The sequence below is a fragment of the Sceloporus occidentalis genome, unplaced genomic scaffold (genome assembly GCF_023333645.1).
Source record: "Sceloporus occidentalis isolate IW3139 unplaced genomic scaffold, rSceOcc1.0.p SCAF_20, whole genome shotgun sequence".
Classification (NCBI taxonomy): Eukaryota; Metazoa; Chordata; class Lepidosauria; order Squamata; family Phrynosomatidae; genus Sceloporus; species Sceloporus occidentalis.
The window spans coordinates 9,316,168-9,344,146 of NW_028317000.1; the positions used below are offsets into that span (position 1 = coordinate 9,316,168).

A 27,979-nucleotide genomic window follows, 5' to 3' on the forward strand; every position below is an offset into this window, starting at 1 on the left:
GGCGGGTTCGAGTCCTGCCACACCCACAAAGAGAAATGGAGGGCTGGGATTTTGCGGGAACCCTCGGCCTTCCGGACGACGCGGGGCTCAAAAGCCCTGTCAGGATGCGGGGGATGCTCGGGCCGAAGGAGTAGCCAGCGAGGCCTTTGTCCCTCAGACGACGCCCCTTCTCTCTCTCTCTCTCTCTCTCTCTCTTCGGGCGGGGCTGGAGGGGCGTGGCCTCCCGGGGCGCATGCGCAGAGGCTCTTCCATCCGCCTCCGCCAGGGACGGAGCCGGAGCTCGGCGGGGCGGGGGAGGCAGGGCGCCATGGCCGAGGAGGGCGAGGACCTCCGCTCCTTCACTTCCATCATGGACGCCCTCGTCCGCATCAGCGTGAGCCAGGGCTGGGGGGGGGAGGGAGGGAGGGAGGGAGGGGGCGGGCCCTGCAAGCCCTTCCCGGACCCTGCGGCTGGGAGAGAGGGAGCGGGCCCCTGGGGCTGGGGTTCGGACCTGGCGCGCCTTCGCAGGACCCATTGTTCTCTTGGCCAGCAGGGTTGGAAGCCTTCCCTGCCTCCTCCTCCTCCTTTGGGGCTCAGGAAGGATGCTGAGAGCATCGGAGCACATCCCTCCGTCGCCATGGCAACCTCCTCCGGGCCTGGACCAGCTCCCTCCTCCCCTCCCTCCCTTCCTTCCTTCCTCCCTCCCCCTTCCTTCCTTCTTTCCTTCCCTCCTCTCCTTCCTTCCCTTTTTTCTTTATTCCTCCCTTCCCCTTCCTTCCTTCCTTCCTTCCTTCCTTCCTTCCTTCCTTCCTCTCCTTCCTTCCCTTTTTTATTCCTTCCTTCCTCTCCTTCCTTCCCTCTTTTTTTCCTTCCTTCTTCCCTCCCTCCCCCTTCCTTCCTTCCTTCCTTCCTTCCTTCCTCTCTTCCTAACCCTTCCTTCTCTCTTTTCTTCATTCCTCCCTCCCTCCCTCCCTCTTCCTTCCTTCCCTTCCTTCCTTCCTTCCTCTCTTCCTCTCCTTCCTTCCCTATTTTCTTCATTCCTCCCTCCCTCTTCCTTCCTTCCTCTCCTTCCTTCCCCCCTCCCTCCCTCTTCCTTCCTTCCTTCGTTCCTTCCTTCCTTCCTTCCTTCCTTCCTTCCTCTCTTCCTCTCCTTCCTTCCCTTTTTTCTTTATTCCTCCCTTCCCCTTCCTTCCTTCCTTCCTTCCTTCCTTCCTTCCTTCCTCTCTTCCTAACCCTTCCTTCTCTTTCTTCATTCCTCCCACCCTCCCTCCCTCCCTCCCTCTTCCTTCCTTCCCTTCCTTCCTTCCTTCCTCTCTTCCTCTCCTTCCTTCCCTATTTTCTTCATTCCTCCCTCCCTCTTCCTTCCTTCCTCTCCTTCCTTCCCCCCTCCCTCCCTCTTCCTTCCTTCCTTCCTTCCTTCCTCTCTTCCTCTCCTTCCCTCTTTTCTTCATTCCTCCCTCCCTCTTCCTTCCTTCCTCTCTTCCTCTCCTTCCTTCTCTCTTTTCTTCATTCCTCCCTCCCTCTTCCTTCCTCTCTTCCTCTCCTTCCTTCTCTTTTTTCTTCATTCCTCCCTCCCTCTTCCTTCCTTCCTCTCTTCCTCCTTCCTTTCCCCTCCCTCCCTCCCTCCCTCCCTCCCTCTCTTCCTCTCCTTCCTTCCCTCTTTTCTTCCTTCCTCCCTCCCTCCCTCTTCCTTCCTTCCTTCCTCCCTCTCTTCCTCTCCTTCCTTCCCTCTTTTCTTCATTCCTCCATTCCTCCCTCCCTCTTCCTTCTTTCCTCTCTTCCTCTCCTTCCTTCTCTCTTTTCTTCATTCTTCCTTCCTTCCTCTCTTCCTCTCCTTCCTTCTCTCTTTTCTTCATTCTTCCTTCCTTCCTCTCTTCCTCTCCTTCCTTCTCTCTTTTCTTCATTCCTCCCTCTTCCTTCCTTCCTTCCTTCCTCTCTTCCTCTCCTTCCTTCCCTCTTTTCTTCATTCCTCCCTCTCTTTCCCTGCCACCCTCCTGCCTTCCATTGCGTGTTCCTGAGCCCCGTTCTCCTGGGATCCATGGCGTGGAGGCAGGAAGAAGCCTCTCCTGCCTTGGGGGCCTGGTGCCATCCTCTCCCAGGGCGGCGGATGGAGGGCTCTGGGGCAAAAGGCCGGAGATGATGATGATGATGTTGATGACGACGGTGCTGGTGGTGATGCCTGGCCTAAGGCTTGGCCCTCCCTCCCTCCCTGGTCTCTGTGGATGATGGGTCCTGAGGGTTGCCTGCCTGCCTGTCTGCTGCAGTGGGCGGGGAAGGAGGGAGGAGGGATGCCCTTGGAAGGGCAGGGGCTGGGAAGGCGGCCAGAAAGTGCCCGGGGACTGGGAGGGGGTCTCTTTCTCTCTGTCAAAGGAACCAGGCAGCACCCTCCGCCACTGTTTTGCTATTGGTTCCTAGACAGCCTTCCTGGAGGGCATCTCTGCCCAGACAGAGGCCTGGCCCAGGCTGCGGAGGCAGACATGGCATGAAGGAGGGTTTGGGGGCGAGGGAGGGAGGGAGGGAGTGGGCTTTTAGGAATAGCTGGGGATGCTGGGGGTTGCAATCCAGCCCATACAGAACCAGAAGGCACTGGCTTCGGGGAGAGGACTGTTCTTGGTCTTTTAGAAATCTCTTCCCACCCACCAATGGTAAGGTTCATTTCTGTAGCACCCGCCTGTAAGGGCTATAAAGGGAGATCTGTGGGTGGGAGGAATCCTTTTTAAAGAGGAGAGCAGAATGGTGTGGTGTTTACAGCGTGACTTTAGGCATGTCATCATACTCTCTCAGCCTCAGAAGGAAAGCAAAGGCAAACTTCCTCTGAACAAATCTCATCAAGGAAACAGGTTCGCTGTAGGGTTGCTGTAAGTGTGATTTGAAGGCACATGACAAGAATTAGTCCAGCATCTTTCTTATCTATAAACACATTCTCAAAAGATGCGGATGTGAGAGTCATGAACAAGCCAAGGAGGTTTTGGCCTTTCCCTGGTGTTTATACCTGATGCTTGGAAGGTTACATCATAGAGTTGGAAGAGACCGCAAGGGCCATCCAGGTCAACCCCATTCTGCCATGCAGGAACTCTCAATCAAAGCATCCTCGACTAATGGCCATCCAGCCTCTGTTTAAAGATCTCCAGGGAAGGAGACTACCACACTGTGATGGAGTGTGTTCCACTGTCGAACAGCCCTTACTGTCAGGACGTTCCTCCTAATGTTGAGCTGGAATCTCTTTTCCTGCAGCTTGCATCCATTGCTCCGGGTCCAAGTCTCTGGAGCAGCAGAAAACAAGCTTGTTCCCTCCTCAGTATGACATCCCTTCAAGCATTTTAACAGGGCTGTCACCTTCTCTTCTCCAGGCTAAACATCCCCAGCTCCCTGAACAAACCCTGTTTGGTTTGTAACATCTTGCCTGATGAAGAAGCCAGTGGAGCTTCGAAAACCTGCAACAAGTATATTGCGCATTTGAGTTGGCAAATAAAAGTATCACTGGTGGGTTTGGTTTGAATTTGCTAAGGAAACTATCCCTGCAGGTTTCCTGAACAAGAAAGTTTAATTTTAGTTTTTGTGGTGAATAGGCTTATCTATTCCCCTCTGAAGCTAAGTAATTTTTTTAAAAAGACAATTCAATCAGTTGTCGCTGAACTTTATAAATGAACATGAAGCAATTCTATTTTTGTCAGGTTCAAGTGAGGCAGGACTTTTAAAAATCTCTTCCCACATCATTGATATTGCCTGTATCATAATTCTCCCCCTCCCCTCGCTCGCCTCAACCATTAATTCGATTTCCCGAAAAATGGATGCAAGCCGCAGGAAAAGAGATTCCACCTCAACATTAGGAGGAACTTACTCACAGTGAGGGCTGTTCGACAGTGGAACAAACTCCTTCCTCGGAGTGTAGTGGAGTCTCCTTCTTTGGAGGTCTTTAAACAGAGGGGCTGGATGGCCAACTGTCAGGGATGCTTTGATTTGGATTTCCTGCATGGCAGAAGGGTTGGACTGAATGGCCCTTGTGGTCTCTTCCAACTCTATGATTCTAAGCCGGGTCCCAGTTTCTTTAAGCCCAACTTTCCCCCAGGCTAACTATTTTGGATATAGAATTCAGAGACACAGCCATTGTTAGCCTAGAATACCAGTTTGCAAACCAGTGTTTGACTGCAACTCAGATCATCCCCAAGCACCATAGGAGGAGATCCTTATTCTTTTCTTCGACAAAAGTTGCTCTGAATGCATATTTATTTATTTATTGTATTCATGCCCTGCCCTTCAGCCCTAAAGGCTCTCAGAGCGGCTTCCCTTACTCTCCCAAAGTACGTTCTGCTGTGTTTTGCTGTGTTTACTCATGAATGAGCATATATAGGATTACAGGTATTGTTGCTACAATCTTTACTTTTTTAAGTACCACACATTTCCCACTATTCTAATTCCTTTCCTCATGCACTAGTTTATCACACTGGAATTAATTTTGGCACTAAGGAGAAATTAAAGTGCATTTAAAGCATCCCGCAAATAAAGCTAAAATGGCAAGTAATTGTGCGAATGATTATCACATGCAATTGCGTAAATAAAGTGATATCGGAAATGCGTTGCTGCTGAAATCCCCAAAGTAAAAAGATGCGCATTAATGCTTCTTTGTGACCACTTTAATGGCAGGTTTTGTACGATGTCGTGTGAAATTGTTACACATAATTAAGCAATTGCATTGGGATATCCATGGGATAAACTCCCAATCTCCTTCGTGTGCTAAATAATCCCACCTCTCCCAAAACTTTAATCAGAAGCTTTACATTTAAAATAAATGCTAAGACCCACATCCATCTCAAGCCATCTCTTCCAGTTTTGAAATGTGTTGCTTCCAAATCTCAGACTAGGTGCTTGTGTTTACTGAGAGGCAAGAGGCAGCATTTTGCACATGCTTAGGGGCCTCTTCTTTGTTGCTGCTTTGTTAATTTGCATTCTTCAGAGGATGGCCTCTAGACTTTTTTTTTAAATTGCCCGTGGTTTTAATGATTGTGGTGCCTTTCCTCAAGATAACTTCTCCTGTGGCAAGGCAGAGATAAAGAGGCTTTGGAAGTATGATGTGTGAAAATCAAGACAGGAAAAAAGAGATCTTGAATTGGGTGGGCAGGCGGTAGATCAATATTTACTAGAGTATCACCCATGGATTTTTTATTCCTGTGGTTGTCGTTTAACAATTTAAGCTTTTAAACTTAACTGCAGATCCTACAATACTCTAGCCAGCATATGGAGGTTTTGAGATTTGTAATCCAAAAAAGCAACTTTTCCAAGCAACGCAAAAACATCTAAATGATGAAACTGCATGCCTTTGGTAATTATAAAGGGAATTTATAATGCTGTGAGTTTAAATGCCATAGTTCCAACCTATGAAATCCTGGGGTTTGTAGTTTGAAGAGGAACTAGAGTGCTCTAATAGAGAATTCTAGATGCCTCTCTAAACTGCAAATCCCAAGATGTAGCTACACAAATTAAAGTGGAATCACGGTGCTATAATTGTCTAGGGGCCCTTACTCTAGTTATACCTTAGGGTCATGCAGCCTCATGGCTGATGGGACTTAGAATCATAGAATCGTAGAGTTGGAAGAGACCACTAGGGCCCTCCAGTCCAACCCCTGCCATGCAGGAAATCCAAATCAAAGCACCCCCGACAGATGGCCATCCAGCCTCTGTTTAAAGACCTCCAAAGAAGGAGACTCCACTGCACTCCGAGGGAAGAGTGTATTCCACTGTCAAACAGCCCTAACTGTCAGGAAGTTCTTCCTAATGTTGAGGTGGAATCTCTTGGACTTGCAGTCCAATAATGTATGGAGGACCACATCTTGTTCAAAAACAAAACCAGCTTCATTTATATACCACTTCATACTGAACTAACAATGTCTAAGTGGTTTACAACTGTAAGCTAATTGCCCCCAACAATCTGGATACTCATTTTAGCGACCTCGGAAGGATGCAAGACTGAGTTGAGCTTCAGCCCTTTTGCTGGTATTGAACTCGCAACCTTATGGTTTTGAGTGAGTGTGCTGCAGTACAGGCATTTACTACTGTGCCACCAGGTTCACCCTTGTTCTAGCTCAGTGATCCCCAAACTGTGCTCTTTAAGAGCTTTTTGACTTCAGCTCCCAGAAGCCTTATGTTGGCCAGTAGTCTTGAACTCTGGAAGCCAAAGAGCACAGTTTGAGGACCATTGTATCTAGCTAGTAGAATTTTGGTTTCTTTAAGCTTGAAGGTTTTCCACTCTGATCTAAATGTTAATTCATATGTCTCCTCTGCCCTAGTCTATTATGTAGTACTTTTCCTCACTCATCTGTCTGTTTCTAACCATCAATGTAGCTTGATTTTAATTTTTCTAAGCATATAGCAAGCCTTTAGCCTTTTTGGAAGACCAGTGTATAGGATGTATTTTTACGTGCTGCTACTCAGCCTTCCAAAGCAGATTACAATGAGCATCTCCACATAGAATTCCCAATAATTTGGACGTTAGGATGTGCATATTTATATCTCCTGGCAAGTAGTAAAGACTGCATGTTTTGCATACAGAAGATCCTGGATTCACTCTGGTAGAACTGAGAAAGACTCTTCCCTGAAACCTTGGAGAGCTGTTGCCAATCAGTGTAGACCTGTTTTCTCTCACTTGAGGCCTTCTACATGGGTTGGATTACACTAGGTTGGGAACACGTAGCAGGAGCAAGCTCAATGAACCAGCATTCTGACATGGTTTAAGATGGTTTCCTATATTTCTATTTAATGTGCTCCTTTATTTGAAACCATGAGAACTAGAATCTTATATTTAGGGAAGGGATGTATATGTTTTATATGCAGATATTTTTATTTAATCTGACATTTTAAATTAGGCCTAGGGAAAATCCCTATGTGAACCCTGGGAAGTTCTTCTGGGCATATGATCTCCCTAGGGGACAAAAGGCTTAGGTGGAATGGGGAAATTAATGAAAATGTGAATAGTTTTCTAATGTCTCCAGGGATGATTATGTTAAGAGACCTCCTTATGTCGAACCAAGACCCCTTGGAAACCTTGGACAAAATAGTCCAAGAAATCCAGCCTTTTTTGGTAAGCACTAATCCCACATGCTCTACCAACAAGTATAATCGTGGTTGGTTTGACAGCCAATGTGCCTTTCAGAAGCGCATCTTAGCAAGGTCTATAAAGAAGCTAAGAGAGGAAGATTCCTCAGAGAATTGTATGTGTTATATTCATCATTGAAGGGAGTATAAAAACTTACTTAGGGTGACAGTCTTGGTTGGACTTCGGTCAGGCCATCGTGGAGAAGAATTCTCCTAGATTTTGGTCCCTAATGAATAAAGGCACTAGAAATCCTCAAGGGATTACCACTAATCAGATCACCTCCTCTCAATGGCAAGACCATTTTTATGGCTGAACGAGACTACGTGTGAAAGGGATCTAGGAGTCCAAGTAGACCACAAGTTGAACATGAGTCAACAGTGTGATGCAGCAGCTAAAAAGACCAATGCAATTTTAAGCTGCATCATCAAGAGAAGTAATAGTGCCCCTGTATTCTGCTTTGGTCAGGTCCCACCTGGAATATTGTGTCCCGTTCTGGGCACCACAATTCAAAAAGGCTCCTATGTAGGTAGAGAACACTAAATTTCTCAAGAAGTCTTCATGTTTTCAAATGTAACTTTGTTTTACTCATTTACTTAGAAAAGGAACTTTTATAGGTTTACTCGAAAAGGTTTACTCCCTTGTTTGTGAATCAGTTACTTCCAAGTTCTGTGCATTCCAAAGACATAAACCTCCTACAAACTTTACTATCTGGTTTTTAATACAATAAATAAATAAAATTCTTTAAAAGAAAAACCTAACCTGTGTTGCTTTTCTGTCAGTGGAAGAAAGGGAAATTCCCCCTTTTGCAGCCTGTAGAAAAATGCAGGATATTAGAAATTGGCTTTTGGCTATGCCAGCTAGTGGAAGATGCCTGGAGAGATTTCTTTCTCCTAATGTCAAAAAGTTTACTCTCCTTCATGGAATTTTTACTTGTGTGTGGTGAGTAGGTGCATTTTTAAATGCAGTCCAACCCCCTGCCATGCAGGAACTACAGCCAAAGCATTCCTGACAGATGGCCATCCAGCCTCTGTTTAAAAACCTCTAAAGAAGGAGATTTCACCACTCTCTGAGGTAGTGTGTTCCACTGTCAAACAGTTCTTACTGTCAGGAAGTTCCTCCTAATGTTTAAAATAGGAGCTTGGAATCATATATGTGACTCAGGTAACAGATGAGAAAGAAGGTGAGAAAGGAGGAAATGATGGTTAAGAATTCTGGTAAGTGTAATTTTCAATAAGAATGGGAAGGAAGAGAGTTGCATAGTAAAAGTTGGAAGATGTAACTGCTCTTTGCATATGAATAATCCACTATTTTTCTAAAAACACATCCTCTCTCTGTCTTCTTTCCTGACCTTCTAGACCAGCATGAAGAACATGGAGCGGGAGCTGCTTTGCCCCATGTGCAAGGAGATGTACAAGCAGCCTCTGGTGCTGCCCTGCATGCATAATGTGTGCCACATCTGTGCCACTGAGGTCTTGCTGCAACAGGGCTATGTGTGTCCAGACCCTAACTCCGAGCCCACCTCACCAGCCTCCACCCCATCCACTCGGAGCCCCCGCCTGGGGCGCCGGATTGTGCCCAAACCAGAGCGCCTGGACCGGCTTCTGAAATCAGGTGGGTCCTTGGAAGCACGGAGGATGCTTGTCTGGGTTTCATTGTCAGAGTGCAGAGATGCAGAGTGACTGGGCTGTAGTAATATGTTACTGAGATATTACTATAGTACCCCACATTCTGCAGGTAGTGAGAGGATAGGTCCAAGAACAGAAATAAGGCTGAGGAAACAAGCTATACATATGTGGTTGTTTTAGGTAAAGGTGTGGTGTAGTGGTTTTAGACTCGGACTACAACTTTGGAGAGCAAGGTTCAATTCCCTGTTCAGCCATGGAAACCCACTAGGTGACCTCGGGTGAGTCACATACCAGCACCAGAAAACTCCATGATAGGTTCATCTTGGGGTTGCCATAATTCAAAATAACATGAAGGCAAACAACAAAACAACAGAGCTCGGAAAAGTTACTTTTTTTGAACTGCATCTCCCAGAACACCCAGCCATGATGTTGTTGTGCTTGAAGGGGGGTTTTTGGAATTGTCATCCAAAAAAGTAACCCATTCAAGCATTATTTGTATTATTTACCAGTACTGAGTCTTAGCTGCAGTTGGATATGCTTTAGTTGTAGAAGGGCCAGGAAATTAGAAGCCGAGCTAGAGGCACCACCTGGGAGAAGCAGATCTCAAGGGAAAGAGAGGGAATGAGAGAAATGGTGTTCTGAGAGAAAGTCCTGGGCCTAGGGGCAGCCAGGCAAAATGCAGAGTCTTTTCAGGGAGAAAGAGAATGATGGATTCTAGCAGGTGGTTGGGCCAGAAGAATCACAGCCTACAATCCACTTTGTATTCCACCCGCCCCCCCCCCCACCTCTCCTTCCAGTTACTCTGTTCAACTTGTAGCAGTTGTAGTAAGAATTCAGAGGTAATTCCTACTCCTAGTGGCAGCTACACTGATATTGCTAGGGTTGCCTCGGGGTGGGGCGTGCACACACCCCGCAACCCTAGCACGTCGCAATGACGCAATAGCTGTGTGGCACTGTCCAGATGGCACTCACAGCTATGACGTCACTGCTGCACGGTATTCAGATGGAGCCACGTGGCCGCGATGTGCTCGCACTGCCGCCAGCTGTTTACTGTGGCACAAAAAGAAGCCGCTTTTCAGCGCTCCTTTTTTCACACAATCACGCCACATGATTTGGTTGCTGCCGTGTGGCTACGCTCCCGGCCACCTCTTTCTGGCAGTCTGTACCTCGCCTGAGAGATTTTAATAGTGTTATACGGATTTAATAAAAAGAAACTGTGTGATTTGGCATGTTTTAGAAATGTGTTTCTAAATGTGTTTACGTTGAACCAGCTGCAGAGAGAGAGCTTGCATTAATTGGGTTTGCTAATCGCCTGGGAAAGGAATGTACAGGAATTTTTCTCTTTTACTGCTTTAAAGTGTTTGAGGGTCAATTATCACTAACTAATGAGGGCAGTTAACTCCACCAGGTTCAAAATCTCTGGGAAGAAAATGGATAATATCTGAAGAGATAATTGTTTGTGTATTTCAGATACTGTTTTGAGAACTGTGTTTCTGGGGGGTAGAGTTGAGATTTTCAACTGCTTTTATTTGATATACGTGTGTTGAGTTTAAAGTTCTGTCTAAAGTTGCCTTACTAGTTGGACCTTTTTGATAAAGGCTTGCCATTAATCCTCAGAAGTCTAATTGACTGAGTCTGGGAAGCTTTACTGCTATTTCTGACAGTAACTATTGATAGATTCCCCCTTCTGTGACATTAAGCACCAGCTGGTCTTGTGTCCTCCCCAGGTTTTGGCACATATCCCGGTCGGAAACGAGGCGGGATTGTGCACCCCCAAAATGTGTTCTTCCCATGCCCATCATGCCAGCGAGACGTGGACCTGGGTGAGCGGGGCTTGGGCAGCCTCTTCCGGAATCTGACGCTGGAGCGTGTAGTGGAGCGCTACCGCCACACCATCAATGTCAGCGCAGCCATCATGTGCCAGTTTTGCAAGCCTCCACAGCTGGAGGCCACCAAAGGCTGCACTGAGTGCAAATCCAGCTTCTGTAATGAATGCTTCAAGCTCTACCACCCTTGGGGCACTCAGAAAGCACAGCATGAGCCCACCCCACCTACGCTCACTTTCCGGCCCAAGGTAAGAGTCTCTCCACCACCAACCCTCCAACTTTCCCCATTCATGGCCTGGGTGGGTATAATCTGTGATGGGGAAGGTGTGGCCTGTGAGTTGTGTGCTGTGTCTGGACCCCTCTTTTGCAGCCCCCAAAGGCCCCCGATCCTACATTTGGCAGCGGGGGGGAGGGGGGGAGCCAGCATTATTATTTTATTTTATTTTATTCTGAAGATCATGCCCTGGGTGCCCCAAATGTTTTTAAATGTTAAAAAAAAAAAAACGCCCAAACACCCCACCTTTAAATACCTATGTTTTCCTCCATTTTCTCTGTAAAATGGCAACAAGAAGTAATGTGACATCACTTGCAACTTTCATTTTAGAGTAGAAATGGAAGCAGAAGTACTTTGGTGTGTTGGCTCTGTGTGTGTGGCTGTCTTGTGGGGAGTTAGTGAGTGGAAACATGGCCTCTAGTCCCCACACAGTTGCTCAGCTCTGGTATAATCAATTCTGCTTTGCCAAGCTCCCCTCCATCTCTGAATTTCTCTCTTCTCCTCTTTCCCCATGTATGTTGTATCATTGCACATCCACTCTCTCATGTCTGGGCCATGAGTGCATCCGTCCTTCAAAAGGCATACTGCCGGTTCCAGTGCCAGTGGGGTAGTGAAGCTGGTCCAAATGACAGCCCATACTTTTAAGGAGCTTTCCAAGGTGCTAGAACTGTTGTGGAGATACAGTTCAGCCCTTTGGGCAGCTCTAAACTCATAATGTAAAGACCCCAGTGGTTTCAATGCCCATTGAAACCAAAGCCTCCCACCTTCATTGCAATGTGTAGGAGATAGGCATCAACAGATAAGTCACAGAAATACATAAAGGAAATGAAAACAGGTGAGACCTCAAAACTGCTCTGGGAAGAAAACATGCTCAGTGGGCAACAAAATGTTGACTGTTAGAAGGAGCAGGGGAAAACCAGGCCAGGGAAGACATGGGATGGAATAGTACTGGTGGAATCCTGGAAGCCAATGCCATATACTGCAACAATCTGGTGCAGGACCCTTATAGACTCCCCAAACTGTCCTTTTTATGGCCTAAAATGCAGGCATAGATTGATGCTATAACCGTCCAGGAGTGTGCATTATCATCACACACACACATACACGCCACCCCACAACTGATCAAAACCAGAAGTGGACTTCTGGCCTTTTCTGGTTGTATTTGATTTTGTTTTTCAGCAGTCCATGAAGTCCCTGAAGGATTCCAGGAGCAGAATATTGTCTACTTATCCCAAAACTGCCACCAAATATGGGAACCTGCACTTGACCCCCCTATTATGGCACCATAATAATTAATAATTTGTTTTATTTATATACCGCTATTCCAAAGATCATAGCGGTGAACAGCAAGTAAGCTAATTAGCAAGTAAGCTAATTTGCCCCCAACAGTCTGGGTACTCATTTTAGCTCCCTCCTCGGAAGGATGCAGGCCTGAGTCAAGCTTGGGCCCTTTTTCTGGTCTTGAACTCGCAACCTTGTGGTTTTGAGTGAATGGCTGCAGTACAGGCATTTAACCACTGCGCCACCATATATGAGAACTTTCTAGATGTCCTCATGGTTCATGTGCGATACTTTATTCTTGTAATCCCACCACTTTGAACACCGCCTTTGAACAGACACCATGTTTCTGAACTCAGACAATGTTGTAGCATTTCCAGAGACACAAGAGTATAATATAAAAATAATGTATTAAACAAAAGTACAACATGCGGTTCAAGATTACTTATTTAACATAAACATGCAGACAGACAGACAGATGTTACTCTTTCCCTGTCTCGTTATAATTCTAGCTGAACCTAAATAACTCTCCAAGCCTAACTAAATCTCTGACTAATTCTAATTCCTAACTTTGACAGACTCATATTTCTCCGTCAGCAGTCCATAAAGCTCCTGCAGGATTCCAGAACAAACAGTTGGTTTTCCAGGGAATATTCCATGTTATGCTAGAGTCCAGCTGGAGGAGAAAAAAAAAATTAGAATGAGGTCCCAGAACAGGAAAAGGAATGGAAAAGGGGAGACTTACTGAACTTCTTGAAATATTAGCGTTAGCTTCTGTTCCAAAGAGCCAGGATGGCGTAGTGGTTTAGGTGTGGAACTAGAGGACTAGAGTTTGATTCCCCAGTTGGCCATGAAACCCACTAGGTGATCTTAGACAAGTCACATGCTCTCAGCCTCAGGGGAAGGCAATGGCAAACCGTCTCTGAACAAAGCTTGCCAAGAAAACCCTGTGATAGGGTTGCCTTAGGGTCACCATAAGTTGGAAATGACTTGAAGGCGCAAAACAACAACAGCAATTTTCAGTTCCACAAAGACTAGGAATATCTTGCCTCTCAACAAACAGCAAGTCTAGTTGTAGAGCTGAAGTCAGCCACAGCTGATGTTCCCTTTCCTTCTCTGCCTTTCCTCCTCCTTTGCAGGGTTTGACGTGCCCAGAGCACCGGGAGGAAGTGACGCATTACTGCAAAACTTGCCAACGCCTGGTCTGCCAACTGTGCCGTGTCCGTCGCACCCACACTGGCCACAAGATCACACCCGTGGTCAGCGCCTACCAGGCCCTCAAAGTAAGATGTTTTCAGGGTCACATCTGCTTTTTCTGCTCTTCTCACATCTCATGAAACAAAAGATTTTTTAAAATGTGCAGGGAAGTAGCAATGCTTGATGATGGGGTAGAGTCTGAACCATCCCTACTGTTGTAGATAGACAGCAGATGCTGGGAAGTCACATCAAAGTGTTAAAGGAGAGACCTGGATGCTATATGACCTGTACTCAAGAATGTACTTATCAGTGGGCAAAATGTGGCATTGCCTTATCGAAATAAAAATTCTAACACCCCACTTCCCTGTAGTCCCACATTTTTTATATTTATATTTATTAATTTAATCTCCATATTTTCCATATTTACAAAGTGTGTACTACATATCCATCATCGACACATTGTAATATTTACACATTGTTTGAGACATTTTGTATTTCCAACCATCCACATATAGATATTCATGTGTACACATATTTCCTAGTATATCCAGTGTTATTTCCTTATTATATATTATTCATCCTTATATCTTCAGTAAATGAGTTCAAGAAGCATACACTTAATTTTTACTTAAGAGCTTCATTCAATAATTCTTCTTTTATATCACGTTTTAATCCAATATCTTTTTACCAAGTCTCATTCTCTTTCTCTTTTTGCTTTCGATTCATTGTTGATTAATGCTAATAATATATCCATATCTTTAAATTCTATAACTTTCTGTAGCCAATCTTCTACTTCGGGTATATTATCCAATTTCCAATTTTTTGCAAGTAATATTCTAGCAGCTGCTCTCTTCTTTTTCCCTAAAGCAATCTATGGAAGGTATTTTCTTTGCCACTTGGAGGGGACCCTGTCTGGCTTGAGCTTCTGTGCTCTTCCTGCCATTGTAGCCCCACTGGGCAAATTTAAGGCCTTGCTGGGGGAAAGGTGCCATGGCATGCATCACCTCAGCAGCCCAGATAGTAGCCTTTCCCTAGTGGCAGAAGGCCTGTTTATTTTTTTAAAAAGTTTTGCCTGCTGGTAAAAATAGAACAGAGAGGGTACCAACCAGGCTTCCTACAGGAGAGAATCTATTAGCCTGGGAGCAGCCACCAAGAAGGCCCTATCCTGTGACCACCAAATGTTCCTGTGATGATAGTGGGCTTGAGAGAAAGCCTTCCTCTGAAGCTTTTAAAGCTGGCAGGCTCATATTGGAAGATATAATCTTTCAGATAGTGTGGAACCAATAGGGCTTTAAAGGTCATAAACACCATTTTGAATTGAATCCGGAAACAGACTGGAAGCCAGTGAAGCTAATACAACAAGGATGTTAACGAAATATATATTTCTCCCACTCCCCCTTCCTTTCCCCCCAGGACAAGTTGACAAAAAGTCTGGCATATATTCTGAGCAATCAAGATACAGTTCAGGCTCAAATTAGTGAGCTGGAAGAGACACTGAGGCTCACTGAGGTAAGAAGGTGTTGGCTTCTTCTTGTCATTTTAGTGTTGGACATCGGTAGTGGCTGGTGGAGTAGTGGAATGCCCTTTAAAGGAGCTACCTAAGCTGTAGAAAATATTGGGGGGGGGGGGGGGGCAAGGCTCAGGACTTAGGTAGCTTCTTTCAAGTTTGGATCAAAACCTACACCTGATTCACCATCACACTGGCACAGCTGCCACCAGCTGCCATGGATTGAAGACTCAGAAAGGGCAACAGAGGTTGTATGAGTGTATTTAACATCTCCTACTCTCCTCTTCCATCTGCTTTCTCTGTGGTTAGTGAATTGCACTGTTTAACATTGTAAAATACCTTTTTTTCCAAATCAGAAATGGGCATTTTTGGCAGTGCCTATGGCTTCTGGAGGGCACTGAGGCAGAAAGGGCTCCAAGGGGCGCTTTCGGCCGAAGGGGAGGGAGGCTGAAGGGAAGGGCTTGGGCGCCCGTCCCAGGCCCTTCCCGTCGGCTCTTCTACAGCCCCGCTGCGGCCCCTGGAGCCCTGCTGGAGGGCTCCGGTGACTGCAGCGGGCCTACTACAGACCCGCCGCATGGACTCTCGCTAGAGCAGAGGGGCCTGTTGCGCGAGAGGCCCATGTGGAATATGTGGGAAATATTTGTACAAAAGGTTTTAGTAAAAGAGTTACAATTTTGGAGGGTGGAGTAATATGAAGATAATAGGATGTGGTGATGGGGAGCACTTGGGGAAAGGAAGGGGGGAAATTAATTAGTGATAAATTAATAGTATTATAACTTTGTGGAATTGTGAATGGTATATGATGAAAAGAAGACAATAAAAAAGATAAAGATATTAAAACAATGCACCCGCATTATACGCTAGAAGCCTGCGCCAGAAGAAGCCTCGGCACGCCCGGAAGAAGTATTGCGTCTTTTTCTTTATGTGGGGCGGGGGGTGGGTGGGTCCGGAAAAGATCCCCTGCGTAAGGAAAGAGTGCACTGTAATAATTTTATGTGTTTTTTAAATTACTGGTTTAGTTAATATCAAATGGTTTGATATGATCTAGATAAGATAATAAAGAATGGATAATTAATGTGGTATATTGGTATATTGTATGTGGAATATTATGTGAAAGATATTTTTAGATATTATTGTATGTAGGTTATTGTATGTAGGTTATAATATTATTTTAGAAATAACTTTTTTAAAAGAGAGTTGCCTTAGGGTTGCAAAGGTCAGAAACAACTTGAAGGCACACAACAAGGATCACAGTAGTGCAGTTACAAAAAATGTCACTGCCTAGATGTACCACTCTTTCCAAAGATACCTCACATATTCCTAGATTTTTTGGACAGAATCTGAATCATTGATGTTCCAAAACTCCAGTCAGTAACACCATGTAGACTATAAAACCAATAACAACAACACTTGGCTGTCAGGTTGGCTTTGATTTATGGTGATCCCATAAAGAGAGATTTCCAAGAGCCCCTACATCCACAGACACGCTCAGGCCTTGTGTACTGAGGGCTATGGTTCCTTTACTGAGCCAATCTACCTGCAGCATGGACTTCTTTGCTTCCTATTGCCTTCCACTTTGCTTAGTGTTATCTTTTCCTGTGAGTCTTGTCATCTCTTGGTATTTCCAAAATATGATAGATTCAGTTTAATCACTTTGGCTACTAGGGAGACTTCAGGCTTGATTTGCTCTCTGGTCCATTGATTTGGTTTTTTGATGTATATTTTCAACTAAAAGGGCGGTGGGGGGGAGTTATCAGACTAAGACATCACTTCCTATAGGCTTTCTTGGCGTCAACCTTCTTTCACAACCATACATAGAAATTGGTAATACTTTGGCATGGATGATTCTGATTTTGGCATTCAATGATATTCAATTATCATCATCAATAATCCCATTGCTTGCTAAAAATTGTTAAAAGAAGCATGTGTCCCAGTTAGACCCCTTCGGCCTCTACACAGTTGTTGAATTATCACTAGCAGATAGCAAACGCCTCCATACCTTACAGAAGAGATGGCTGCTCTTTATGAGTTCTCTTTTCTGCTGCTATCTCATTGCAGGCAAATGGCACTCAGGCCAAGGAGGAAGTGGCACGGCTTATGCGCGGCCTGAGCACTCTCCTGGAAGAAAAGCAGGCTTCCCTTCTCAACACCATTGAGGAATGCAGGCAAGACCGTGCCTCAAACCTACGTGCGCAGCTGCATGAACACCGGGCCATGATGGAGAACTCGGGCATGGTGGGCTATGCTCAAGAAGTGCTGAAGGAGACAGACCAACCCTGTTTCGTACAGGCGGCCAAGCAGCTACATAACAGGTGTTTATTACACATTTATCCATTGCCCGGCTCAAGTGGATTGGACTTGCAAAATGAACTGAGGAATTAGGAAATGACAAAACCCACTTTTTTGGCTGTATTGGCAGTCCTGAATCTGTTTTATTCATATCATAATTATCTGTATTGGCAGTGAGCTTCAGAGAACTCCTGCAACTTGCCCTCATCTTTTCTCAAAATACCCACAGCCCTAAATAATTGGCTTTTTGGCATCCTGTTCAGTCTATACAAAAAAAAAATCCATGTTGCAGCCTCAAATAACAGATATTATTTATAATAAAGGACACCCAGCAATCCTAATAACATCACATGTCAGCTCAGAGTGGTTCTGTAAAAATATACCCTCTGGCTGCTTGTAAATCTGCAACTGTGACAGAATAGTAACATATTGAAAACAGACTGAAGTAGCTAACAAATCATTTGGACAGTGGCCTTATGGCTTCTCCAGGGTATTTTTTTGTAGCTGTTTCAAAAACAATCTTCTTCGGTGAGACATTTGTATTAATCTAACGTATCAGTTACAGTGACTGAAAGGATTCACAAGCTCCAGAATGGTATTGTTCTCAGCAGCATTTTGATGAAGTTTGTTTCCAACCACTTATAAGATGTTAGTATTCTGCCTTTCATAATTAGAAATAACCCTATTGCAGATTTGTGATCAGCCTAGATAGAGGGTATCTTTTTATGGTAGCTTTCTTAAGCTGACTTTATGTGTGGTGTTACATGTTTTTAGTTGTATCCTATACATATTGATATTTTGGCATCACTGCTGTTTTATGTATGCATTTTCCCCTCTGTTTATTGCATAGTGTGTTGTTTTGACATTATTTATAGTTGATTTTGGATTTTAATTAATTGTCAATTTAAGTTGACAATTGCTGCAACAACAATTGCTTTAGAAATATTTACTGGTGCCTCAGATCTGCTTTATTATCTGCAATAACAACACTTATCTTATGCTATATCTGATACAATAACTTTGTACATTCTGGATTATGCTAACTTGAGTAATGAATTTTTGAGGGAAAGTTACTACCAAAACTGTGGTTGAAAGCTTCATCTTAAGAAAACACAGTTCTTTGATAACAGAGAAAGGTGGATTCTTTTCTTAAAAATAAAATGAATTTCCATTACACTTATAAACTAAAGAACAAAATCCCTCTTCTGTATCAATAATAATAAGCTTAAAATAATAAGGGTTTATGAATTAACAACTCACTATCAAGGAAGGAAAACAGAATGCTCAGGATTGGTAAAATCTGTGGCAAAGATTTTGTTGAGTACATGTGTCAAAAGAGTCCCTTTTCTAAATCGTTACTTGCTACCACTGTTTTTGTGATTTTGTCTGCTAGCAGCCACCAGCCATCAAAAGCCATTATCAATAAGAAATCAAGCAAGTATGCACCGCCCTTTTAATCTCAATGGAATCATCATTAAGAAAAGCAATGTAATGTACGGTATATCCCAAAGTAAGCTTGTGTTTATAATGCAATCTATATTGGATCATCAAGGTTGGAGCTGTGTCCGAGAGCATCTTTTTTCTGTCTGACCCCTTCTTTCCTCCCCTATCTCTGTTTTCTCCTGCTGCTATTAGGATCATCAGGGCAATGGACTCACTGCAGGCTTTCCAGCCAGCGGCCAGCTCATCCTTCAGCCACTTCCAGGTAGATGTGAGCCGAGAGCTGAAACTGCTGACGGACCTGACATTTATCAAAGGTATGTAAGAAATCTATGCTGGTTTGGGATGAGAGGAAGGGTGTAGCTATGGAGATGGGGGAATTGGAGTGTGAGGCACTGAAGCTCCTTGACATCTAAATTGTATTTCTAAATGCTTAGCTACAGCTTTAAGAAACTGCCATATGGTATTTTGGGACTGAAGGGAAATTTCATTCAGGAGGATGGGAAGAATTTATTTGGGGGAGCAATGCCTGCATTTTGCCCCCACCCTAGTACCTATATCCTTGTTGGGTTGGACTTTTGTATGGTAGGCTGAGATGTTTTAGGGTAACACCTAGGGTAACATGGGTGGCTGGAGGAGTCTGGGAGTGGTAGTCCAAAAAACAGAAGTTCTGGATGATGATGATGATACTTATTTGTATCCTGCTTCCCCCCGCCCTCAAAACAACAACAACAACAACCTGGGACTCAAGAGTGCTTACAATTTCAAAGAACAGTACAATTGAAAATACATAAAAGTGATGCATTAAAATAGAATTAAATTATTACAATATTAAAACAGATTACTCATTAAAAAAATAAAATACAGTTAAAAAGATAAAAGTGTTTAAAACAGTACACTTTAAAACAATACAGCCCCCTATCCTGTTATTTAAAATCTTTCTGTTTTAGAGGCCTGTCTGAATAAAAAGGTTTTAGCCTGCTGACAGAAGGACAACAAGGAGCCATTCTGGCCTCCCTGGGAAGGGAGTTTCATAATCTGGGGTCAGCCACCGAGAAGGCCCTCTCTCATGACCCCACCAGCTGTGCTTGTGATGGTGGTGGGACAGAGAGAAGGGCCTCTCCTGCTGATCTCAGAGCATGGGGCGGCTCATACAGGAAGATAAAGGGCCTGAACAGACAGGCCAAAATAAACCTGCTTCGGGGTGCTTTGGAGCTATGCTGTTTAAATGATGTATGCGTCCTAAGAGGTCAGAAGCCATGCCAAAGCCATGCTCCAGTTCTAAGGATTGCAGCGTAGCTTTGGCGCAGCTTCTGGCCTATTAAGATGCATGTGTCATTTAAACAGCATACCTTCAAAGTGATCCAAAGAAGCTTTATTTTGGCCTGTCTGTTCAGGCCCACAGTCTGCCAAATAGCCCGGACCTGAACCATGTAGGGCTTTATAGGTCATAGCCTGCACTTGGAATTGTGTCTGAAAATAAGCTGGCAGCCAGTGGAGCTGTTTCAACAGGGGCATTGTGTGATCCCTGTAACCTGCTGCAGTTAACAGTCTGGTTGCAACTCTTTGGACCAGTTGTAGTTTCTGAACACTCTTCAAAGGCAGCCCATTACAGTAATCTAAGCGGAATGTAACATAAGTCATGTACCACCATGACCATATCTAGTATCTCAAGGAATGGATGCAGTTGGCACGCAAGGTTTTAGATGAAAGCACTCCTGGTCACTGCAGAAACCTGGGTCTCCAGGTTCCATCTAAATCCAGGAGTACCCCTAAACTGCGAACCTAGGTCTGCAGGAGGCGTATAACCCCATCTAAAACAGTCTCCAAACCTCCATCTGCTCTGTATTACTCCAGTGGCTGCTCCCTGAATCTATGCTTCCCCCCAGATTAATAGGACTCCATCTGCAGTTAAATCATTCTTGGCCTCAACGCTTCTGCCAATGGAGTTGCTGCAGTTTATGGAGGAAGGCGTTCACACCTCTGTCGTTTCTACTTGTCTGGAAAACACATTTGTTCCTTAATGCCAACAGAGCATGCTCTTTGTTAAAGAGCTCCCTGCTCCCAGAACCTTAAGCCTGCACTCCTGGATCATTGGTGTTGGGCACCCACTTAGGTGTGTGGTGAGCATATAATGTGTTTATGTGGCATATCAGTTGCTCAGGATTCAGTGGATCACAGCCCTAGGAGATGGGGCATGCTGGGTAAGTATGCGTTGCTAGGTTGGGCTGCTTTGTTCTTCATTCCTTTTGACCCATACTCCAGACACATTCCAAGGGAGGTGGAAGGGAGGGTGTATTTTTTTCCAGGGTGGGTGTTCATATCACTGAGTATCCTTCAACCACCCCATGGGATTCTTTGCCCATTCAGTTCCATTTTCCCCTGTCACTGCAACTCCTGCATCCTATGATCCATAGCCATCCTGATATTCCAGGCACAGTGGCCCCTGCAAAAAAATTACCCCTCAGAGGCCCACATCCTGCTCCATGCCTGGCTGTTGATCCATCTGCTTTACCTCTCTTTATTTATAGGCTGAGGCTGCTGCTGAGTCATCATCGAAGTTAAAAAATGAGGCAAGTCATCTCCCAACCAGCAAATTCCTCAACCCAATCCCTTTTCCAAACTCTCCTATGCTCTTTCTTTTCTCTTTCTCTGTTCCCATTAACAAGCTTTGTACTTCCACCCCATATTCTGCACCCACACCCAGCCACCCCATGTTGTCTGTGTCACTTTCAGATCCTTTATAGCTGTAGTGCCCAGGTCATACATGTGGGAAAAGGCTGCTCAAGGCCTTTTTCTTCCTGTCTTCACCTTTGGGTACCTGCATAGTACCAGATATGTACATACCCACAGACATTTCTTCAGTTGTAATTTGGAATCTTGATTTATTTTGTGAATAGCTGAACCAAGTAAAAATCCTAGTGGAATAATGAAAGAGAACCAATAGGCCTTGTGAAAACAAAGTGTTATGGTATCTCCAATTTTAATTCCAGCTTCAGTAGACACATTGAAATCAGTGGGACTTATTGGTGATCATTTATGTAATTCTCTTCTATTTTAGTGGGTGTACCCTAGCTGAAACTAAAACTGGGTCCCTCTCCCAAATAATCCTTCTACCCCAGTAATCCCTGGGTCAAAGAGAGTCTTCTTCAGCAGCAATGAACAACTCATGTGACATTTTATCACAGAGCTTTGTGTTTCTGAGTGTTTGTTTTGTCCACATGTAAATATAACCAACAAATTGATTAAAAGAGGAAGGGAATTAATTGTAGCTGTGATCCTAAGCATATATTCCTTGGAGTAAGCCTCAGTGAACGCAGTGGAGCTTACCTCTGAGTTAGCAGAGCTGTTTTAAGTCAGGATTGGGCAACACATGTCATTCCAGTTATTCTTGAATTCCAGTTTTCATCAGCACCATGCAGCACAGCTGGTGTTCAAAGATGATGGTAGTAGCCACCTAACTGAGGGCCACATCTTTGCTGTGCCTGCTTTATGGTCTGATGGCTTGTTCTTCATTCCCATCATTCACTGCAACATCTCATTTGAGTGAGCTGCCCCACATTTTTCCATACTGGCAAACCTGTGTTTATTCCCTTTCCTTTAGCACCACTGTCCATCCCCTCTAGCTTGAAACCATTCCTCCTTCTAGCATCTTCCTACTTTGCTTACATGAATGCTTCTCTCTTTCTTTCTCTCTTCTCTCTCACTTTTTCTTTCTGACTCTCTTCTCCTTCCCTTCCCTTCCCGCTCCCCAACTTGCACTCAGAGCCTCTCTCTTGCTCCCTGGAGTCTCTCAGCAGCTTGCCCCTGTCTACCTAACTGTCTTCTCCCTTCCTCCCACCATTTTCCTTCTGGGCCTAAGCACTGTTATTTTTTGCCTTTTGGAACCCCTAGCCTGTAGCTGGTTGTTTGTCGGTCAGTCCAAAGCACTGGGCGCCTGCCTGCCCCTGCCATCTTACATTCTGCATCTTCCCCCTTCCTTTGCTTTCTCTGTTCCTTCTGCGCAGCACCGGAAGCTCCTGTGATTGACACACAGCGCACCTACGCTTATGACCAGATCTTCCTCTGTTGGCGCCTGCCACAGCACTCTCCCCCCGCCTGGCACTACACAGTGGAGTTCCGGCGAGCTGAGCCCAAGGGCAAGGCACTGAAGCTGTGGCAGAGGCGGGAGGAAGTGCAGGGCACCAGCGCTATTGTAGAGTACCTGGATACTGACTGCATCTATGTTTTGCGTGTCCGGGGGTGCAACAAAGCAGGCTTTGGAGAGTACAGTGAAGACATCTACCTGCACACGCCCCCGGCACCTGGTAAGGCTTGCTTTTCTTGGTTGGGGGAATGAAAGAAGCAGAAACTGGGAAGCAGCTGTTGAAATCCACTGGAAAAAAATGGGAGACACACCTGGAGATGCTCAAAAGATGGTTGCTTTGTTCATAGAAAAGCCTGGCATGTTTTGGCCTGTGTAAACTCTAACAGGGCTTTTTGACTAAAAACACTTGCCTTTTCAGCATCTTGATATATATGTCCCCTTTCTTGTGTGGGTGTTCCAGTTCAACCTATCTTTCTTATTAGAGTGCTCTTACATAGGTTTTATTTGGAAACATGTCCTACTATGTTTATATGAGGCTTATGCTTATGTAGACAACTCCGTAGGTATAGGCAACTATCTGAGGCCTGGGAGTTGCATATGTTTTTCATGAGATCTCAGACAATTGTATTCCCCCCACTCCATGCACACCCCAGAAATTAACTACAATTTTAGGGTTTTTTCTAAACCCTCAAAATGTCCCCCTACGCTTTTTAGAAAAGCCCTGTTGTTTCTTTCCTTTTAAATTTTTATCCAGATGCTCTCCACCTGGTTTCCAGGATTTAAGTCCTGATCTTTTCACATGTGTAAACATCTCTGACATATAATGCTTCTCCTCCTCCTTTCCTGATTGGCATATTTCTCTTTAAAAAGGTTATACCCCTCTATTACTATATTCCAAACATGAGACTCATCCCACCAGTGATGCATATTATATCATATTTATCATAATTAAGACAGATCTTTTAAGTGAAGGGGCTGTTCCCAGATCATGGTGAAATAAGAGAATTATTCCTGCTGTCTTATTTAATGAGCTGGGATAAGAAACATTCAATGTAGCTTTTACTCTAACAGTGGCACTGCAATAACGGGAGGAAGGAGGAAGCTAAGTAAATAAACTCCATGAAAAGTATTTGCAAGTTGCAGCAAAATATCAGTGAAGCCTCACAAAATTGTAGTAAGCTACTGCTCTATTAACTGACCTGGGGATTTGCACACAGCCCATTGCCTGGAGGTGAGCCACCACAGTCTTCCTCACCTAGATCCTTTCTAGATGTGTTATTCTCACCCTTTGGCTCACTTTGCTAGCCCCTTTCCTTTGGAGTTTAAATTCTGTTTCTATTTCAGGGCAGGGGGATTCTTATTAAGAAGCAATGCCATCTTTCCCCCAATTACCCTAGTATTTTGGTGAATTTATGTAAGCCTCCAGGAAAGGTAATTCACCTTTCAGATAGGTTATTGGGCTCCTCTGTACAATTTATCATTCAAAAATATTCTTTTCAAAGTTATTTTCTACCATTTTCTATTTTAAGCTCATTTATTTATTTAAATTTATTTAAATTTTAACAAATAATAATTTAAATGTATTTTAAAAATTCAGTTTATCCATTTATATTTAATTTATGCATCTCTGTATTTTTACATTTTATTAGATACAGTTGTTTCAAGAATGTTGTTTCTTTCTTGGCTTATAAAATAAAGTTATAGTGTTTTTCCATCTCTATATTGTTTTTCCTTCTTGAGATGAAGAGTCAAAAAGATTGGGGAGGACAAACCTGTGGGCAGGTTTAAGGGCAAGGTTGCTGTAAATATAGAAGCAAGAAGATCTGGAGACTCCCTAATTCTAATTTTCCCTCTTTCCTCTTTTTCCTCCCTCCCCTCTCCCAAATCCCAAGTGTTGAACTTTTTCTTGGACAACCGATGGGGCTTCAACCGAGAACGCCTGGCCATCAGCAAGGACCAGCGGGCGGTGCGCAGTGTTCCAGGCCTGCCCATGCTTTTTGCCGCTGAGCGCCTGATGACCAGCTGTCACCTGTCGATTGACCTCGTGATTGGAGATGTGGCGGTCACCCAGGGGCGGAGTTATTGGGCCTGCTGTGTGGACCCCAGCTCTTACCTGGTCAAGGTGGGCGTGGGCCTGGAGAGTAAGCTGCAAGAATGGTTCCAAGTGCCCCAGGATGTGGTGAGCCCCAGGTGAGCATCTGTGGAGAGTATAGTTGGGAGGGGCATCAGAGAAAACCAGAACTTCGAATAATTGCTTTTTTTGGACTGCAAAGCTCAGAATTCCCCAGCCACTTTGGGATTCTGGGAGCCATAGTCCCTTCTTTTAAAAATTCTACCTTGGGTTGGAATGTAGCTGGTTAGGTCTTATTAGGAATGCCAAGCTCATATTTTGTCTGAAATCCTGTAGGGCACTACATAGTCTAATAGTGCTATATGCAGAACTATACTATGTCTGTCCCCTTAACACTCTCCAGATTCTTTTCTCCCTCTGAGGCCACAGTAGTAGCAGTTGGAATAGAGGGGAGGGCCTCCTGCCCCACTGTGGCCACCAACTGTGGGAACGTCCTAGATGCCCTCATGGTTCCTATGCAAGACTTTATTAATCTTATCTCCCTACGGACCACCACCACATATTAACTGACGACACCACAAACAATCAGCACTCACTCCCAACATTCCATTCTCTCACTACCTCCAGACAGACCCTTACCTTGTAGTATCTACAACACAAGGCATACATACTTTCCTCACTTTATCTAATAAATGCAACATCGCTCCTCCCACAAATGTCCATAACATGAGGTTTTTCCCACTGTTCTTCTCAAGTGTGGTATATTTCTTGTTATGAAATATACTCCTAGTTTTTCTCCTTGGGGAGGAGAGTCCATAAAATCTAATCCAGGTGGCATAGTCTGCATCAACCCTGGACAAGCCATATGTGATGGGGCTGTCCTTCTTCCACTTTTTTCCCTTGCTCCATCAGAAGTCTGTCTGGAACTTCTTCAGATTCCACAAACACTTCTGCAGCATTGTGTTGGTCTTTCTCTTTGTCTCCTGCACTATCAGCAATCCTCCAGCTCCGCATGAGGAGACTCAGTCTTTCAAAAGCAAAAATAGTATGCTGCTAACAGGATGCCTGCCACTGTATGTTACCATTTCAGAAGGATGTTAACAATCTGGAGTAAGGAAGGTTGTTGTTATCATCATCATAGGCAAATTCTCAGTTATTCCCATTTTGCCATTATTCAACAATTACAGATAGATTATATACAGTTGGCCCGCCATATCAACGGATTCTGTATTCATGGATTCAGCCATCCATTGCTTAAAAATATTTCTAAAATATATAAATTCCATAAAACAAACCTTGATTTTACCATGTTATATAAGGAACACCATTTTACTATGTCATTGTATTTAATGGGACTTGAGCATCCACAGATTTTTGGTATACACAGGGTGTGTGTGTGTGTGTGTATGTGTACTGGAATCAAAGTTTAGCAAATACCAAAGACCAAAATATAACTTTTTAGGTAAACCTTTTCACACTTCCATTCATACTCTTTCATATCATTATGATACTATATCATCTGTTATCATAACATCCTAATATTGTTCTATCTCTTATTTTTTCATTGTCTTTCTTTCACCTTCATTCCCACATATTCTACCTTTAAAGGTGTCTTGTATAGTGTGAGATTTGGAAGCCATATCCCAGGAGGAGCAGTTGTGAAAGTGCTGCATGTCTTTCACCAAAAGTTTGGAATTTTTTGAAAATATTAACTCATTATCCCACTGACTATTGCTAATTGATAAAGTTACTTCATTATTCAATATATTAATGCTGACAAGTTACTAATGCTTTAGTACCATGTACTAACACTTTTACACATTGGCATGCTTCTGCCTTGCAGCTGTCTATTCAAGTTCTCATTCCCTTACCCCTGACACCTTGTATTCCTGGTTCAGGTATGATCCTGACAGTGGCCATGACAGTGGAGCCGAGGACACCACCTTGGATACGTCACCACCCTTTGCCTTCTTGACCATTGGCATGGGCAAGATTCTCCTCTCCCATGGTGTGGCACTGACCTCCCGCGACCCTGGCAACTGTACTGTTCCACTTCCTCCCCGTGTGGGCATCTGCCTGGACTATGAGCGTGGCAAGGTGACGTTCTTTGATGCTGTCTCCTTCCGTAGCCTCTGGGAGTGCAGCATTGACTGCTCAGGCCCCGTCTGCCCTGCCTTTTGCTTCATTGGGGGTGGTGCCCTGCACCTCCAAGAGCTAGTGGCCAATCGCCAGGAACGAAAGGTCACCATTGGTGGATTCTCCAAGCTGGACTGAGCTTACCCTTGTCGGGTCTTTTGTTATCTTGCGTGAGATGCAGATTGAGCAGCATCAGCCTTCTAGGGCCTGAAGGGTTAACACAACAGCGCACAAGACAGCTTCTCCTCCCACCCTTAAAAAGAACATGGCTCTGAGTGAATTGTGAAGAGATTTGGTGGGGTTGGGGGGAGACACAATCAGCAGAGGAGGCTGCCCAGGGCCTGTAAAATGGGTGCCTATCCACTGCAGGGTGGACTTGATAGTGTCCCCTGGTGGACTGATGGACCTTCCAGCAGATTGATATTCCATGTTTTGAACAAGGGGTGCAGGCCACAACCATGATTCTCTTTAGGCTCTGCTATGTAGAATGTTATCAAGATGTGGGGAAAGTGGATGTGATCCTGCCCCCTCCATTTGCCCCATGTGGAGGATAACGTCATTCTGTGCCATAGCCTCTTATTCCCTTTCATAGACCCATTTATCCTCCTGTTCATCTTGCCCTTGTGCCTTGGTATGGGCAGGGTGATGGGAGGTTTTCTTGTTTTTTCCAGTTGGGGTATCCCCCACAAAAGATCCCAAGAGACAGGGATTTTGATCTGTTCAAGAGGGATTGACTTTTTTTTTGATGCATGGGTAATTTGATATGTTTTTAATGGCTTGTCCCCTCTCTCTCCTTTTTAAAAACATCTACAATCCCTTGTCTATTCTCTCCTTCCCTGTTCCCTTCCATAATTTTGGACCCCTCTGTGGAGAAGTTGGTACCCCCCTTACTTCTCCTGTGGTCCCAATTTTGAACAGAATTTAATGACCTTCATTTCTGATCTCTCCCGGCTCCCTTCTGGGACTTTTCAAGATTGGCATCCAAGGGTGAGTGACAAGAGATACCTTTGCCAAAATTTAAAAATGACAGGGTGGGAGGAAATGGATGGTGAGTGGCTAGAACCATGGCAGTGACACTTTGCCCCCTGCAGGTTTCAGTTTTGTAGGGCAGGTACGCCTGCTTCCTTTGAGATCAATCCAATGCCCATTAAACAAATGGAATTTGTCTAGCTGTCCCCTG

At 44.5% G+C, this 27,979-nt stretch overlaps 1 protein-coding gene across 3 annotated transcripts; it reads left to right on the plus strand.

Moving 5' to 3' along the window:
* The first annotated feature begins 172 nt into the window (after nt 1–172).
* On the plus strand, nt 173–27,964 carry TRIM46 (tripartite motif containing 46). Of its 3 annotated transcripts, none has more exons than XM_089483637.1 (10): nt 173–373; nt 8,425–8,680; nt 10,422–10,768; nt 13,212–13,355; nt 14,683–14,778; nt 16,835–17,088; nt 18,701–18,822; nt 22,513–22,812; nt 24,485–24,782; nt 26,562–27,964. In XM_089483637.1, the coding sequence occupies exons 1-10, from the start codon at nt 233–235 to the stop codon at nt 26,935–26,937; spliced, it is 2,334 nt and encodes a 777-aa protein (XP_089339763.1). In that variant the 5' UTR covers nt 173–232; the 3' UTR covers nt 26,938–27,964. The 3 variants fall into 3 exon arrangements, with proteins under 3 accessions (XP_089339763.1, XP_089339765.1, XP_089339764.1); XM_089483639.1 differs by lacking the exon at nt 173–373 and adding an exon at nt 1,854–2,191; XM_089483638.1 differs by lacking the exon at nt 173–373 and adding an exon at nt 2,546–2,624.
* The last annotated feature ends 15 nt before the right edge of the window (nt 27,965–27,979 follow it).

Excerpts from the sequence above, each read along its gene's own strand:
- TRIM46 (XM_089483637.1), top strand. The coding sequence starts at position 233 with ATGCGCAGAGGCTCTTCCATCCGCCTCCGCCAGGGACGGAGCCGGAGC. Across the intron at positions 10,769-13,211 it reads CGCTCACTTTCCGGCCCAAG|GGTTTGACGTGCCCAGAGCA; the intron begins GTAAGAGTCTCT and ends CCTCCTTTGCAG. Across the intron at positions 14,779-16,834 it reads AGACACTGAGGCTCACTGAG|GCAAATGGCACTCAGGCCAA; the intron begins GTAAGAAGGTGT and ends ATCTCATTGCAG.